This window comes from Phoenix dactylifera, chromosome 3, assembly GCF_009389715.1.
Source record: "Phoenix dactylifera cultivar Barhee BC4 chromosome 3, palm_55x_up_171113_PBpolish2nd_filt_p, whole genome shotgun sequence".
Classification (NCBI taxonomy): Eukaryota; Viridiplantae; Streptophyta; class Magnoliopsida; order Arecales; family Arecaceae; genus Phoenix; species Phoenix dactylifera.
The window spans coordinates 6833173-6851477 of NC_052394.1; the positions used below are offsets into that span (position 1 = coordinate 6833173).

At 38.6% G+C, this 18305-nt stretch overlaps 2 protein-coding genes across 4 annotated transcripts in view; one reads left to right on the plus strand and one right to left on the minus strand.

The window, feature by feature from the left end:
• LOC103702203 (guanine nucleotide exchange factor SPIKE 1) overlaps positions 1–7870 on the plus strand; it is a 29790-nt gene extending 21920 nt beyond the window's left edge. For all 3 annotated transcript variants that reach the window (XM_008784536.3, XM_039124434.1, XM_039124435.1), the window contains exons 22-31: positions 103–178; positions 345–455; positions 1921–2103; positions 2638–2781; positions 3927–4100; positions 4185–4532; positions 4615–4947; positions 5594–5779; positions 5866–6840; positions 7337–7870. In XM_008784536.3, coding sequence (XP_008782758.2) covers positions 103–178; positions 345–455; positions 1921–2103; positions 2638–2781; positions 3927–4100; positions 4185–4532; positions 4615–4947; positions 5594–5779; positions 5866–6840; positions 7337–7591 — 2785 coding nt within the window. In that variant the 3' untranslated portion in view covers positions 7592–7870. The remainder of the gene's footprint in view (positions 1–102; positions 179–344; positions 456–1920; positions 2104–2637; positions 2782–3926; positions 4101–4184; positions 4533–4614; positions 4948–5593; positions 5780–5865; positions 6841–7336) is intronic.
• A 953-nt stretch (positions 7871–8823) lies between these two features.
• On the minus strand, positions 8824–17336 carry LOC103702200 (protein NCA1-like). The gene is made up of 8 exons (XM_008784534.4): positions 17169–17336; positions 15637–16113; positions 15315–15537; positions 15005–15150; positions 13894–13981; positions 13636–13782; positions 9414–9563; positions 8824–9303 (listed from the first exon to the last, which is right to left on the minus strand). The coding sequence occupies exons 2-8, from the start codon at positions 16095–16097 to the stop codon at positions 9232–9234; spliced, it is 1287 nt and encodes a 428-aa protein (XP_008782756.1). The 5' UTR covers positions 16098–16113; positions 17169–17336; the 3' UTR covers positions 8824–9231.
• Positions 17337–18305: the final 969 nt, after the last annotated feature.

The window sequence follows — 18305 nt, forward strand, 5'->3', positions numbered from 1 at the left end:
ATCTAATGTCCGCTATCATCTTCGAAACGTCATATCTGGAGACCCTGGAGAAAGCAGTTATTTCATGATAGTTCTCATTCAAAATCTTCCTTTCTTTCACAGGAATTATCTTTCATCAGTTCTAATTCAGGAGATTTTCCTCACCTTGGATCATGATGATGTATTGCAACGAGCAAAAGTGAGCTATTTATCTCTAATAAATTATGCGATCTTTATAGATCATATTTTGTATTTTCATTTTATTAAATACAAATTATTATATGGTACATTTTTTCTTTTTTGCATTGCTAGGATTTAACATAAATTTTCCTCTTTGCTTTTCTTTTTCTTTTTCATGAATGCAGGCAGCTCGTATCTTGGTGGTCCTTATGTGCAAGCATGAATTTGACTCTCGTTACCAAAAACCTGATGATAGATTGTACATTGCTCAGTTATATTTTCCTCTTATTGGACAGGTAAACAAAATGATGTTTTCTTGCTTTATGTAAATATCTTTTCTATGCATCCTACATAACTATGCATGTTCAGTCTCTAATCAAGATTTATGCCTGCAATATTTGATTTAAGAGCAAAAAGTTTGCATGACAAATATTTGCTTTAAAGTTCTTTTTCTTTTTTCTGTTTTTCTTTTAACACTCATTTTTAACCTGTTGGATGAAGAAAAGGCAAATTTGAGATTTTTGGACTGAAAATCCACTACCTTGATTTTCTGAATGTACTTCATCTTCTTAGGCATAATTTGAAGTATGACCTATTCTGTGCTTCTGCCTATTTTGATTCTCTGTTAGTTGAGATCTTTTGCATGCATTTTTCAAAGCTCTGGGGTATGATTATGATAAAAAGAACCTAGCATGTATGCGTAATGTCGTAGTAAATTGAATGCTAAGGTGGACGGGTAGTAAGAATGTAAGACCGCGAGTTTATTATTTAATTTAACAAAGTAAATTAAATAACATGAAGGGTTTCAAGAATGTATAGGCGTTGGACCAGATACACATCCAAAGAACCAAGGAGGATCCAATAAGGATCGGAGTTTGAGTATGTATTGAAGGGTTGAGAAGCAGGAAGGGGAAGACCAATCAAATGATCATGCAGTGAAATGTAGAGAGCTATATTGCTTATGATTATGGTTTTAAGTGTTTTTGTCACAAGGAGAAATAACAAAGATCATAAACCAAGACATCAAAATGATATACAAGCTTTTACAGCTGCATCACAGAGATATCAAAAATATCTGATGTACTTCGATGAAAATGAGGGACAGATTCATGAGAAAAGTTCAGCGTGAACACCATAGATGTCTCCATACATCCCATGGTATTAGAATGTGTAAGCATATGATGACATGCTTTTCAACTTGGGATGCAGATAATGCTAATGATATCTTATGGAATCCTTGTGTAGGTTGTAGAACTTCTGTCAGCATTTTCTCAGCCGCTCCTATATAGTCTCATGCACAAGGAAAATTGACAGCATATATGCATGGACGGAATACCCTTTTTGTTATAATTTGGCACCGCTATAAAAACTCATGCAAGGATTCAGATGCTTGCATAGCACTGGGCTTTGGGGATATATTGCTAGTTACTGTCCGACTAGATGTATCATGTTTTTCTCATTGCCATATTTGCCATTCTTCAATTCTTACATCCAGTAGCCTATATATGAATGTAAGGTGAAAACATATTCCATGGTGCAAGTTGGATAAACATGCATTTTAATTATTCATGTTCTATATGGATGGCTTTTAACATTTGACAATAAATGCTCATTTTTTAAAAGGAAAAGACAAGAACATGTTTTTTTTAATTGCTTACAAATTGATGAAGATTTTGTAATTCAGCCATTTATTTTGTCATATTTGTTGTTGCTAACAAAATGAATTTGAATTCTCTAATATGTTTGATTGCTGAATTGCAGATATTAGATGAGATGCCAGTATTCTATAATTTAAATGCTGTTGAAAAACGTGAAGTGTTAATTGTCATTTTGCAAATCATAAGGAATTTGGATGATGCATCCCTTGTCAAGGCATGGCAACAAAGTATTGCTCGAACCGGATTGTTCTTTAAGCTCCTAGAAGAGTGTCTCGTACATTTTGAGGTTTGTCTTCAAAGTTCAAACAATATCTTATAATATTGGTCTTCATCATTGTCATCATCATCATTATCATCATCACTGTCAATGTTGTTATTATTATTATTGTTATCATCATTATTATTATTAGGTATGGTTGATTGATCGAACAACTACAGAGTGATGACGTCGTATACATTTTCTTGGTCATTTGATTTGACTGGGGAGAAGGAAGTAATTCCCTCAACCCGCACAAAGTGGTCCGCATCGAGTCTGGTGATCCTCAAATATTATTGCGTAACATAGTTGATTTTAAACAGCTTTTTGTCTCCATGAGCTTGTCTCTACTGAATTAGCCGAGTCATCATAAATTGTCCCCTTTTGTTTCGCACACTCAACTGATTTGGAGACATGCTTGCCAAGCACTACTTTATTTTTATCTGTAATTATGGTCCAAATACGTTTGCTTTAATTAGTTGTCTTGAATATCCTTTTTTTGATGGTGGCATGGCTGCATCCTTGTTTAGTTGTTAAGCTGTTACTATATGCTTTATATCACAGCACAAGAGACCAGCAGACAGCATGCTGATGAGCTGTAGTTCTCGGAGCCCTGATGGTGAAGGACCTACTTCTCCTAAGTACTCTGATCGGCTTTCTCCAACAATCAACACATATCTGTCTGAGGCTTCCCGTCAAGAAGTTAGAGTATGTTTTGCTTGCTTATTTATTAGCTAAAATTTCTATGCTTAATAGAGTTCCAATCTGGTGCTTAAGATACTATAGAGGCCCAAACGTCTGTAATCTTGTGTGGTTGGAAAATGTAAGCAATCTTCATTGTCATGTATGATTCAAATCCCTGATTAATGAAAAATGGCTAAAATAAGTTCTTGCACCAACTCTCCTAGTAGGCATGATCGTAAACTTGCTTTATTCTTAATTGAGCAGATAAAGGTTGGGTACCTAGGTTTCTGTGCAAGTTATGGTATAACTGTAGAAAGGGGATTTCGAGGAGGTATACACAACACATAATTGGTCTTCGCGTAGGACATTTATGTTGCTAATATATGTTTCAACTCTACTCAAACTTTTGTAATTCACCATGACATCTTTTCATCCTCTTACTAAGCAGTTTTGACAGCTTATGTAAGAGTCTTTCAAAAAGTTTTTTGAGTTAAATTAGTATCAATATTGTCAGCCCAATATCGTTGATGCTAGGAGGGCAATAATATTTAGTGCACACACTCATGATTCCTTAACAATGATACCTCGAGCAACATAATCAAATTAATCAATTGTCCACTGAAACATTTTTATGTTTAATATTTGACTCTGTATTTTTCTTCTCCTTTTGACTTCCTGTGCCCTGCTTGTACTTCGATTTACACTTTGCTTGTTCGTTTGACTCCTGTGCCCTGCATACACTTGGGTCAATATACTTAACTGCCAACTTGCCAATCTATTGGTCACTTGATTTGCCAATCTATTGGTTACTTCTACTATTAACACCTCTATTATTGATTTCATACCTACATTTGATCCGCTCCTTTTCTTAATCCTGATTTTCACATTAACTCTGAGATTGCTTGACTGATATGCCTCTTGCATGTCATTCTGAACATTTTCATTACTTGTGGTTGGGGAAAGAAAAATATCTGCTGAAGTGATACTTGCTTATCATATATATTTGTTTGGAGAAGGGGGGGGGGGGTTTACAAAATTCATAATAAAATGCTCGACAAGCACAGTGACAGCAGGATGATATATTTGTTTGAAAGGCCATTCAATCAATTTTTCCTGATATTGATTTAACATTCTCTTTTCTTTGCTGAATATATTCTTTATTTATGTAGCCTCAGGGAACGCCTGAAAATGGATATTTGTGGCACAGAGTCAGTCCTCAGCTAAGCTCACCTAATCAACCATATTCTCTAAGGGAAGCACTTGCACAAGCACAGTCATCTAGAATTGGATCTACAAGCAGGGCATTAAGAGAGTCTCTACACCCGATATTAAGGCAAAAGTTGGTATGTTTTGCAAGGTGGTTTAATCTAAATTTGTCATTTTCTTAGTTACGGAGCTGCTTTGACACCCTGTATATATCCCTTCAGGAACTTTGGGAGGAGAATTTAAGTACTGCAGTCAGCCTTCAGGTTTTGGAGATGACTGAAAAGTTTTCAGTTGCTGCTGCATCTCATATTGTTGCTACTGATTATGCAAAGCTAGATTGCATCACATCCATATTGATGGGTCTCTTTTCTCGAAGTCAACCATTGGCCTTCTGGAAAGCTTTCTTCCCTGTGTTCAACAATATATTCAATCTTCATGGTGCGACTCTGATGGCCAGAGAGAATGATCGCTTCTTGAAGCAAGTTGCATTTCATCTTCTACGACTTGCAGTTTTTCGAAATGATTCCATCAGGCGAAGGGCTGTTATTGGATTACAGATACTTGTTAGGGTATGCTGTCGACTTTCAGATGAAATTCCAGGAATATGTTTGTACTGAAATTCTGATGCCTGTCTTTTCTTTCTGTCTACAGAGTTCATTCTATTATTTTACGCACACAACACGGCTGAGGGTCATGTTGATGATTACCTTATCAGAGTTGATGTCTGATGTGCAAGTAACTCAGATGAAGTCTGATGGATCTCTTGAAGAGAGTGGCGAAGCTCGGCGTCTTAGGAAATCCTTGGAGGAAATGGCAGATGAAAGTAGGAGCATAGAACTACTAAAAGATTGTGGACTTCCTGGCAATGCACTTGAGGCAATTCCTGAAGGTTCAACAGATGACCGTTGGACTTGGTTGGAGGTCAAACATCTATCTGATAGTCTTATCCAGGCTCTTGATGCAGGCCTGGAGCATGCTCTTTTGGTAAGCCATAAAACTATTCCATTTAGCTTGGTGTCTTATCAGAAACAAAAGGGCAGTCAATATTTTTGCATGGATCCTTGGTTGCTCTTAAAGTAATGCTATGGGGCCCAACCATGGTGTTGAAAAAAGAATGCTTCATGCCATATGGAATGAGGAGATTGGTGCAGCTTACATTGTTGGGGCGATACATCGTGGGGTTGTGGTTGGATGCACCAATTTTTGCATGATACACAAATTAAGCTTTTTCTTGAAAAAAAATCCGAACCAGGGTTGAGCCCCAAAGCATTTTTCTTATTGCATCAGTTCCCAGCATGCAGGGATACTCCTAGTGCCGCAGCTGCTTGTTTTTTTTCTACATTGTGTCTGATCTCCTTAAAATGAAGGTCATAAGAATCAACTAGCATTGTATGGTTCCTACTGATGTCATTGTCTAGCATAGGGGCTCTGGCCTCCAAGACTGCAACACATATTGGCTGTATACAGTGACAGTGTCAGGCCAATTCATTGCTGTTTAAATTTTGAAAATAAGTGTATGATTAATAAATAGATTAAAGTAACTTCGTGTTCTTGATATATCGATGACTAGTAAGAATGCAAATTTCATCATGTAGGTCTTATTCTGAAATCATGTGATGCTTCTCTGCAGGCTTCTGCGATGACTATAGACAGATATGCCGCTGCAGAGAGCTTTTATAAACTTGCAATGGCTTATGCGCCTGTTCCAGATCTTCACATCATGTGGTTGCTGCATTTATGCGACGCACATCAGGAGATGCAGTCATGGGCTGAAGCTGCTCAATGTGCAGTTGCGGTAGCCGGTGTAATCATGCAGGTTAGTTTTCTAGAGTTCATGACCCATTTAATCTTTCCCCTATTCCTTCTGTAGAGTTCTCTATCATTTATTTATCTATTTGATAGGCCCTTGTGGGAAGGAATGATGCTGTTTGGAGCAGAGAACATGTTGCTTCTTTGCGTAAGATTTGCCCCATGGTTAGCAATGCGGTGACTGCTGAGGCATCAGCAGCTGAGGTTGAAGGGTATGGAGCATCAAAATTGACAGTGGATTCTGCTGTCAAGTACCTTCAACTTGCAAATAAGCTCTTTGCACAAGCAGAGCTGTATCATTTTTGTGCCAGCATTTTGGAACTCATAATTCCTGTCTATAAAAGCAGAAGGGCATACGGGCAACTTGCTAAATGCCACACATCCCTCACAAGTATCTACGAATCAATTCTTGAACAGGAATCAAGCCCAATACCGTTTATAGATGCTACTTACTACCGGGTTGGATTTTATGGGGACCGGTTTGGGAAGCTAGACCGAAAGGAGTATGTGTACAGGGAGCCACGAGATGTGCGTCTAGGTGACATAATGGAAAAGCTGAGTCACATATACGAATGCAAGATGGATGGCAATCACACCCTGCATATTATACCAGATTCTAGGCAAGTCAATGCGGAGGAGTTACAGCCTGGTGTCTGTTACCTGCAGATAACTGCTGTTGATCCTGTTATGGAGGATGAGGACTTGGGCAGTAGAAGGGAGAGAATTTTCTCTTTGTCTACTGGGAGTATACGTGCTCGTGTCTTTGACCGGTTTTTGTTTGACACCCCATTCACGAAAAATGGCAAGACTCAGGGAGGGCTGGAAGATCAGTGGAAGAGACGCACAGTACTGCAAACCGAGGGTTCTTTTCCTGCTCTCATAAATCGACTTTTTGTTGTCAAGTCTGAATCTCTAGAGTTTTCCCCAGTGGAAAATGCTATTGGAATGATTGAAACTAGGACAGCCGCACTGAGAAATGAGCTTGAAGAGCCTAGAAGCTCAGAAGGTGACCAACTCCCTAGACTTCAAAGTCTACAAAGGATCCTCCAAGGCAGTGTTGCAGTGCAGGTAAGATGCAGCATTTTCATGTGATAACGGTGTATTTTAATCAAGTTGCACTGCATTTTCAACACCGTGTGGAAGTCTTGATGAAGCTCTAGTCTCTAACACAGAGAAAGGTTTGGACTAGACCCGCTCAACTGGTGGGCTGTGTTTGGGCCGGGCTCTGCCTAGCCCGAAACCCACTAAGTAGCAGGCTCAGGCTTGCTAAGTAAACCTGAACGCTGGTTCATGCCAAACTCGGGTCTAAAAACCCGCTACTTATCAAGCTTCGGATTTTCGGGCTGGGCTGTGAGTTTTGCTAAAGGATCTCTCTTAAAAAAAGAAAAAAAGTACTCCAGGGATGGGAGGTTTTTTTTATGTTTTGAGGGTGGGGCGGAGGGTAAGGTGGGAGGACAGTCCAAACCCATCCGAAATGGTCCAGGTTTGGTCTGGTCACCCAGTCTTTGAGCAGGTATAGTTTGGACTATGAACTTGCTTCTGATATTTAAATCTTATAATGCAGGTGAACAGTGGGGTACTTAGTGTATGCACAGCATTTTTGTCAGGCGAACCTGCGAACAGGCTTCGGTCACAAGAGCTCCAGCAGCTTATTGCTGCACTACTGGAATTCATGGCGGTTTGCAAGCGTGCAATCCGGGTACATTTTAGGTTGATAGGTGAAGAAGATCAGGACTTCCACACACAGCTTGTGAATGGGTTTCAGTCCCTTACAGCCGAGCTTTCTCACTACATTCCTGCCATACTCTCAGAGCTCTGATTGCTATTTGGTGTGATTGTGAACTGTTCATATGCTGAGTCATTCTTCCATCTGATGATTTCTGAAGCAATGTTAATATTTTTTGTTGTATTTTGTTGTATATGTAATCATCTTGACCAACAGGACGCAGCACCCTCTATAATGGTTCTTCGTTTTTTGTTTTGCCACTTTTGATTCTCATTTTAGGTTGCCTTGTAGGATGGTGTATAACTACTTTGTAAGAAAATGTCCTTTGTAGCAATCTTAAAATTCTTGTTGGCATGGTAATTTTTTTATTTACGTCGGTCCTTGTTTGGGTCGCCAGGTTTCATGGTTCACTTGCGATAACATACAGTTTCAGAAAGTACCGAATTCTAAGCAGAGCAGGGAAAATGCAGCAGTACAAGTAGGGCCCGGGCGGTCGAAATGCTCCTGGTTGCTCGCCGAGTCTCTCCAGTCATGAATGCAGCCGATGAAAACGATTGCTGTTTTCCTCCTGGGTAATCTTCGGTTGCTGAGGCCGTGGGTTCAGGATCTTATGTTGACACTGCCTGGGAACTGCGTTACCGGGAACTGACCTGGACGATCTTCACAGCTGGGGAGAGTGAAAAAATATCAACAAGCAATATATTTAATAGACTTGAGATCGGTCCCGTAGCTTGAGAATGGCAGTGATCAACTGTTGCATCTCCTAATGCTGCTTTGTTACTATCTACCTAGAGTCTTGTAATGAATTCAATCCATTTCGTTTCCTTTATGCTGGTTAACCAGCTGCACAATATGCACTCTTTATTATGAGCCTTCTCATTAAGCTTCTGGTATCAGCGTGGAGTTGAGACACTCTGGACAGAAAATGCCAGCTGAGATGCTTATTCGATCATTTATAATTTTCTTTTGCTAAGGCCCAACCATTTATAATTAAACTTAAATATTAATACATAAACTGCTAATCTCCACAGCAACAAGAACAGCAAGACAACCATCAAAGACAATTCTATGTCATCTTTTGTGCAAAAGATAAAAAAAAGAAAGTGAACCTTCCTCAATCCTAATCGGACTCGGGTTTTAACCAGTTAAGCTGGCAAAATCTATCAACTACAAAAATTAAAGATAAAGAAGGATACAGAATGTGTACGCGATTAGGGCATGCTGGAACGAAGGTATGTTCCTACATACTTGTGAACAAAAATTAAGGAACAGTAACCAACTTGCTAAAATAACAAACTTGCTACAATAACAAGCTAGACTGCAAATTTGATTCAAACCTAGTTAAGGTCTAGTATTATTTTCTGAACCATCAAAATACAACCAAGTACATTATGAACACTAATGCCAAATCATAATTGGCCTTTTTATGTATTTGGTACATTTAATATGAAATATCAGGCAAAGGATAACGGCATACGCTTAATATAGCTTCACTAGATGCACAACACAAAGCTACCAAGCCACAAGAATATGCTTGTTCTAAATGACCATGTAGCAGAGAACCATGAACAAATGGCTATGTTAGATCCTCACCGTGAGGGCCAGTTAAATTACATGCCAGGTGGGGAACACAGTAGAGAATATGCATATATCTCGTGTCCGTGCTATTCATCTACCATGATTGTGAAGATCCAGATGTTGAACAGGATGCATTACGCGTCTTTAGCTGCCTCCTAAGAAGAGTTGGAGACAGGAGTCTGTTTGTTGGCAAGCTCGTTGTGCAAGAAATCAAGTACCGAGTGACGCTGCATATACACGTATCAGGAAAGTCAGTATAGATACATTATATATCACACACACACAAAAGAGCTAGAAAACAAAAGCACAGAGAGCCACAAAAGATGGACATAGCTACCCGTTGCTCTAAACTAGCTTCATTGGAATCCAACTTCAGAGATTCTAGGCAATTTATGGCTTCATGAAATCCATCAATTGCAACATCCTCATTGCCAAGATTCCTATCCACATCAGCAACTTTGGCAAGAGAAACTGCAAGATCAACAACCTATATGAAAATAAGTTAGCACCGTTTCCTCACATCAGAGAGAGAGAGAGAGAGAGAGAGAGAGAGAGAGAGTTCTTATGTATTAGTCTGTCACCTATATCAATTGACCCTATTATCATGGTGTGAGAATCAAAGAGGGATACTTATACTTGTCGACTACATCAAAACCATTAAGATTTTCTAAAGATGATGCATGCTTTATAGAAGGGTTAATCAGTATAACTACGAAGATCTAAAGATAAGAGCTAGCTCTTCTTTAGGTAGTTAAAGAAACTCAATAAAAAAGAATACACACTGAAAGTTTGCAATGATTATTTCTTTCTCAAATGACAAACATTCATTGTCATTGGCAATTCACACTAAGCTTCCCTTCTTGATATGGAGAAAAAACTTCAAAAATTATATATTATTAGCAATTTATGCTAGTTATCCTTCCAACCAAATGATTGAAGTATCATTACAAATCCTATGCTGATTAGGGGCCAGCCCGACAGTATCAGACCAACACTCGATTCGATATATGGTGTCATTGCATGTCACACCATTTTTTAAATTTATTTTTGCATTCTTTCACAGTTCATACTACAGTCAGGATTTGTTAGGGGCCCAAAATGCATAAATCGAACAATTTGCATGCCTTTTTCAAAAAATAAAGAAGCAAATCACAGAAGTCACATGTAGACATCCAGTTATCAACATAACTTCAACTTCAGCTCCATGTGAAGTGCCCCGCAGACTCTTAGACATCCAAGTCAGATTCAAAATTTAGAATTAGGTTTTTTACGACTCTCATCATCATAGCATTTACCTAGTTTCCTAGAAAACCAAAATTTTACTCTTAACATCTTGATATAATGCAGATTTCCATATGAAAGGCCTAAGGATGGAAGAAAAACATTATTTTCAGCTTTTTTAAGTACTAAATACCATCATATTGAATTGCAAGTAGGGTAAAAAATGCACCCTACATGATAAGGTCAGCGAGAACAAGAATTTTCTACAACCCCCTTAACTCAAATCACTTAGAATAAAATAACAAAGAATATTAAAAAATTTTGCAAGTAGGGTTCTAAGCCCTTCACTTTCATTAAAGATGAATAAAGCTATTACAAAGATCCTCTATTTATACTAGTGAGGTTTGCCATTTTAGAATTTGAGTCGGATTCCTCTTCTAATTCAAAGAGGTCAGAATTTTCTTTAAATAGCAAGCAAAAATAGAAATAATCATGAAAAAGCTAAATCTTATCGGAGTTTTATCTCAACTTTTATATTAATTTTGCCTTCTGTCATTTCATCTAATTCTTCCCAAATTAGAAGATACAATCTGGTCAGAAGTTTCCAAAACAACAAAAAATGGTTTGATTGAACATTTTGGAGGTCTAAACAGTGCACAACGGTTCTAGTGATCCACATGGATCATAAGTTGGATAGACCAAATCCTTACTTGTCCCAAGGTGGATTGGCACTCAAAAATTCCACTAGAATATATTTCAAGCCAAGTTCAAGCAGCCACTAAGATGGACATGGGAAGTGTTAGCCATCCCCTTTGCCTCCATTCCTATCTAATCTTTAATAGCCCCTCGATTAATTGTCACCAGCCATTCCCCTCTCCATCCTCCATAACTATGACAAGTACCCCCACTCAAATAGGCCTCCCACTTGCTACCACCTATTGTCCACCTCATCCACCATCTTCAAGGCTGCTAACCTTTTTATTATGCGAAACTTCCTATCCTCCATCTTTTCCAGTAGGCCACTGCTGCTTTCTCACCTACATCCCCTCTAATCTTAGCCTCTCCACCCCTTTGAGACCACCTTTCTTGCTTTCATGCACCTATAGTTATACCCACCAACTACGTTCCTCAAACCCTTTGACTTAGCTTAGAGTACTATACTCAACACTTGAACATGGAGTATGACCCCCATCCAAGGTTGCTAGCCTTTTTATTATGCCAACTCACCATCCTCCATCTTCTCCGGTAGGTCATTGCTGCTTCCTCGCCGACATTCTCTCTAATCTCAGCCTCCACACCCCTCCAAGACCACCTTTCTCGCCTCCATTCACCTATAGTTTTGCCCACCAACTACATTTCTCAAACCATTTGATTTCGCTTAGAGTACCTACACTCGATGCTTAAACATGGATATTGGTATGACACTTAGGCATGTCTCCCTAAGAAGAAATTTTTATATATTAAAAGGAGTTGATGCTTAGATACACCCACACCTGGTAGGTAAACCCAAATCCATGACATAGCCATCAGCCCTTCAACATCCTTCGCTACGCCCCTGATCGCATGTTGGCATTCCAATCTTGGCCAACCTCCTCCAAGACTGATTTTCTCTTCATCCCCCTTGTACCTACAATTGCACCCATTGAGCCTCAACATCCTCTGCTTTCGCTAAGCTTCCACGTCCCCTCCAAGCTTAGCCACACCTCCTCCGAGGTTCCCTTAGTCTCTCAATACATGCAACGATGCCTAGCAAGCCGTCCAAGCTCAAGAATGGCTTTGACGAAAAAATGAGGCTTCTGCTTGGCACCAAACTCAACCAATCAAGGCCGGGCTCAAGCAGAAGTGGACTGACCTACACCGAGGCCATCTCAAACCCTACTTATAGTGTATATTCCTACAATATCTTGAGGACACAAGGAGTTAAATTGAACAAGGGGCCGCTAAAGTGTTCAATTGATATTATAGAGGTCAAATAAGATTTGTCACGTACCAAAAAAGTTTATCCTTTTTGTATAAGTGAAATAACTCAATCAAAGGGAATATTTCATATAAATATTTAATCTATACCACTAAAAATAAAAATGATGACAAAGATTAAAAATGATCAAAAAAAATCATATATATTGAGCACATGCTTGGCGAGAAAATTGGCCATTGCATTGTTGCTACAACAAATGCGGCTTAGGCTTTATACTAAACACATTATCCAAAAGTGCTAAGCCAAGTTTTAGTAATAGCACCTACAAGCAGCTACTGAAGGAGATCTTAAGGAGATGAAGCTTTGAGGCCCAAATGAATGTAGCAAGGTGGTCTCTAGGCCAGAAAAAGTTGAGACCTATACGTGCTGGAAATGTTGTTAATCACGTCATAAATCATAGAAGGGGTCAAATCAGATTGGATCATGGACTGGATTGCAGATCATAAAAATCTTTCCTTTTCTTTTAAACATAAAAAAAAAAAAGGTTGAAAGAACATGAAAGATAACAAGCATAATTCAATCGTGCTTCAAGTGAACAATGAGTGAGAAACCATCATACAAGGATATCAAAACTATCACCTTCCAGCAACTATAATTTCATAAATGTGCAAGGAGAAACACTATGTATAATTAATTAATATAGTTTTATTTCACCATATAAGTCAGTTGGATATCTTAGTTTGAGTTATTTGACCCTCCCATAAAAGTGTATACCTCTATAGGCTTATTGAACTCAATTCTCATTCAAGGAAAAAGATTATAGAAAGAATCAAACTTTTAAAAATGTTAGGATAGATAAATTCTAAGTTTTACGTCCCAAACAACTAAATTTATTTTTTCTTTACCGTTAAAAGTTCAATAGAATTGCTTAGAATGCATATCTAGCATCCTCGTTTCATACCACTGTCTAGATAATTTCTGAACTCTCTCTCTCTCTCTCTCTCATATTCTTCTACTTAAAATAGGCTACCAGAACCTAATACAAAATCAACCTGAAAACTTGTATACAGTTAATATAAAATTGCACAACCTAAACTAGCATGACTAAAACTGAAATGCGAACACCCCAACAATCAAAAGAATGCTCTAGGATCAGCTATTAGAGTTGGTGCTTCCCAAGACTTAAAAACACCCACTGCCATAAGAATACTGGAAAATAAAATCCCGACAAGCGCGTAAAATTTTACACAAAGATGCTAGTTAGAGTTGGCATGCATCATATTTACACAGATATGGAAAAGCCAACTGTAAATAAGTTATTTAGTTTAACTGAACTTTCAAAAGATGGATATGACTATTGCACTATTTACCACGACGAAAGTAATGATATGAAAATAAAAGGCAAAGGACAAATGTTTACCTGGGAAGATACATTAGAATGCTCTTTGATTGCATTTCGTCGAACATCCAAAGATCGTGTATAATAATTTTTTGCAGATTCCAGGTCTCCATCATAGTAACTAAGATCTCCAATTTTATTTAGTGAAACTGATAGAGTGTGAACCAACTGTAGAAGAATGTATGGTTAAATTAGGTTGCTGAGTGCAACGACCAACAACAATTTGTATACGATGTTTTTAAATTTTGGGATTTTTAAGGTTAAAAACCAAATACCAACCTCCAGATCTTTCGCAGGCAGCTTTGAAAGGAATTCAACACTCTCTTCATAATAAGTGACTGCTGAACCAGTATCACCCAGTGCTCGACTGCATTGCAATCATGAAAGCGCACAAGTTTAACATGCAATAATGATAGTATGAGCATGATTTAAGTAGCAATTCAGAATCATTTAGGCATATGAGAATCAATGAAATTATGTTACTTCATATATAGGACTATTCTGAAAGCATGAGAAGGACATATGCATGAATTCCCATATAACTTGATCTCAGATAGAACGCAATGCTTATAATAAAGATGAGCTCGAACTGCAGTTTCAAAAAGGCAAAAACCTAAACAAAGAAACACCTCTGACGCCCACCTCAATGTCCTAATATCATGTTCAAGTATGCAGAATGAGAGTGATTTATGAATTAGTATGGAATGGTCCCAAGTTGGTACTTCTCATTGACCTACTACGCCTTATTCGATATCTTATGTTCCAGCTTGTAGATAAAAATAGTGCTTATGTTTCTCCCCTTTTTGAACTTACTGTTTTCGGGGTTGCTTTGACCTCTTGGCACCTGCCTAGCACCAACCCTCTGCAACCTATATTCTTTCAAAACTTAGAGTGCAGAGGCAACCATATTGCTTATTTCAAGATTCTATCAGAGTTCCAGCTAGAAGAATTCAGTTTGCCTAAAGCTAAGGGCCATGACTCAATCATATGCAAGTCATATGTAGATTAAGATCAAAATATAGTTCAGTTCACATAGATCTATTGAAAAAATGCAATTTACATTTTTACAGGTTACATCCTTAAAAAAGGGCAGCCTAGTGCATGAGTCTCTCGTGATTACGTGGTCTGCAGAGGGTCAGATGGATGCAGCCTTGCCCCATATGCGGAGAGACTATTCCATGTTTCAAATCCATGACCTCCAGATCACAAATGGAGCTACCTTACTATTGCACCAAAATACTTTTTTTCACAAGTTACATCTTTGTTAATAAAAAAATCCTAATTAATTAAGCCTGAAGTGGTGTTAATATGTAAATCCCCATATTAGAAGTGCAGACACAACAAATTTCAAAACAGAAATTGAGGAAACAAGGATGGAAAAGAGACGCACCAGCAGTCCCCTAGCATTCCTAGGACAGCCCCAAGTTGCGAACATAAATCTGATGTGCTGTCTGATGCCTGTAATTGTTCCCGGATATCCTCTGCACAAAGACAAAGCCTTGATTTTGCGCTTTCTATATTCTGTGCATGGAAAGCCTGCAGATAAAACAGAAAGCTTAACTATGAGGCAGTTGTCCAAGGATGAGTGCATAAATAAGATATTATTAAACTAACCTGGATAGAGGCTATAATTTTCAATTTTAGAATATTCAATAGAGAGATAACTAGCCAGATCATAGCATAATTTTCGTTTTACTCACCCTCATAGCTTGTTGCACTAGAAAAGCCCCTCTCTCCATAGATACATCCCCATATATCACATTTTTCTTTCCATCTACTTCTTGCCCATCTGCATTCACTCTCTTGATTCTAGCATGGCCATTAATGAAGCGATCAACAGTGACCTGAAGTTCTGTGTCAGGCTCAATCTTCTCTATGTCAGCACCACACAATGGACAATCCTTAAAGCGAGAGATGCATGCTCTGTTGAAACAAGTGGCAGGTAAGAACATTTAAAGTTTTAAACATTGGTTTTCTACAAGAAAAGTGCATGACATGTCATCTGCTGTATGCACTACCTACTTGCAAAATTTATGGGAGCAGGGCAAGCATTTACTACTTTGATAAAGCAACGCCTGGCAAATCATGCAGCTTAGAGGACCCAGCTTAAATGTATGAGAATCATATCCAAAGGGACATTTCGGAGATATTACGGCAGAATCATTGCTCTTTGTATCGACTTTATCATCACACTCTGCCTGATGTCTATTGTAATTCCCCTCATGTTTCATAGGACAGCCACCACCAACAGAAGTAGAATCATTGCTCTTTGTATCGACTTTATCATCACACTCTGCCTGATGTCTATTGTAATTCCCCTCATGTTTCATAGGACAGCCATCACCAACAGAAGTAGAATCATTGCTCTTCGTATCTCCTTTATCATCACATTCTGCCTGCTGTCTACTATGATTCTCCTCATGTTTCATTGGATAGCTAGCACCGGCACCAGCTGCTTTAGCAAATGGACAAACAAAACTCATACTGCTCGATCTTTCACTGCATCAATACAAGGCACTACTGTAAAAACTAATGGGGAACTGTAACATGTAAATTTTTCATTATGAAGGCTAGAGAATAGGCCAATAAAAAAAGTAGCATATCACAAGTAGATTGTTTCAAACTCTATTTTTATTTTCTTCATACACAATGGGCACATCAGACCTCATCATGGATACATGCTGATTCATTCAGTATTGATAGACATCATTTTGCACAAGAAAAGGCAACTATTCGTTGATACATTCACACTTATTTAATTTAAAAAGTCATTATGAACTGCTAATTTTATACATTAACTAAATGCCAATACAACTCACATGGTCTATTCACATTGTTTCAGGGGGAAAAACTTGTAATCTAGAAATATTACGATTAAAAAAACATTGTGTACTTAAAATGAAAATCTCAAATAATCCTTGATTGGAAAGTGCAAAGGTACATATGTTTTTCCTCCTTTTGTTTCTTTTTCAACTTTGCAAACCAAATTACATTTTTCAGGACTCAAACAGCTGAGAATATCATTCGCCTAAAACTTCACATCAAGACTGTGGATCTAACTATCCATAATTTTACCTTGGAAGTCTAAAGGATTACCCATGAATTATCCTGGAACGTAACATAATCCAAAAACAACGAACTTTTTCGTTTAAACAAGAAGCCGAACAAGTTCAAAGATAACACTCCTTCGCGTTGTCCATACCCAGAAGGGAAAAGAATTTAGCACCCTATAAACTATAAGCGATAACAAGAGCTCAAGAATCACCTAATCTTCCTCAAACACCATCCTGTCTCATAAAGACTATCCCTAAACCCGTCCAGATATACGCCAAAGTGGATCAAGAAACCCTAACCCTATCCATCCGCCCCGAATTCTTTACCCTGGTCTCAGAATTTCCCGCAATTCAAACCGGACAAACCCTAATCCCAGAGAAATTACACCAAATGACATGACCTACTGCACCAACTCGGATCAAATCAAAGGAAAAGCGAGCGACACAGATTGAAGGGGAAGAAAGAAAAAGAAGAAGACGAAGAAGAAGAAAGAGGCGTACGCGGCCGATCGCAGGAGTGGCCGAAGTCGCGGACTCCGTCGCAGAACGGCAGCGCCTGGAGAAGCGATCCGAGTGGCAAAAAGGGATCCTATCGGGATTGGAGCGAGCTCGTAGGAGCCACAAATTCTTGCTGATTTTTCTTGATTTATTGATAGTTTCTTATTCTTATTTTATCCAGGGAGAGAGAAATTTATGACGCTGGTGGGATTGCGATAGCGGGGAAAGTTGTGGATAGGATAACCGCTATGGCACGAATATTAATGGAGATGGTGTTAGATCAGCCGTCCACGTCATCGGCGAAAAACTTGTATCACATTCAGCAAAAGGAGCAGATGCGACGGACATTGGATAGGTGAGCCCTCGGCCCACTTAACGATATCTCTTGGCCCAGACCCAATGGGCCCATCTAGTCCATTTTCATTCCCACTATGGGACGTAGATATATAATGATGTGGGTACCAGCAATTTGATGGATACCTCTTTCTAATCTGTCCAACCCAGCAAGGCTGCCAAATGCACGTGTGAATTGTGTTTGTGGAGGCCCGATCTTGGTTAGGGCCCGGTCCACTTGACCGGCCCGACCCACACTTGGCCGAACCCAAGCTCCCGAAAAAAAGACAAAGGAGAAATAGAGGAAGACTTCGGATGGCCACTATCTCTACGTTAGGTCCTCTTATGATAAATGCTACACCACCTTTAACACCATCGTTCAATATACTATCGTCAAAATTAATATTGAGGAAGTCCGGAGGTGCAGCCCCTGAAGTAATATAAATCATTCGAGAAACAGCATGAAGTAGAGTCATAGGTGTCTCAAGCTATTAAAGATTCTCCAATCGTGACTAGTTGAATAACTTCTGTAGCTTGGGTGGAGGCTCTTTCCATAACAATTCTTGGGGGGAATATCATTGTTTTCAAATATAAACCTATTTCTAGCAAGCCTATACAACCCTTATACGTAATAATATTTTACTAGTTCTGTTTCTATTAAGTCTTAGAAATTCAATGAATGCTTCAACAAGATAATGATCAATAATACAACCAAGAGGAAAGCTTGGTAATTGCCATAACTGTCTTACTTTTGGGCACTAAAAAAGAATATATCTATCATCTCCTCTTCTGCAGAACAGCAATTAC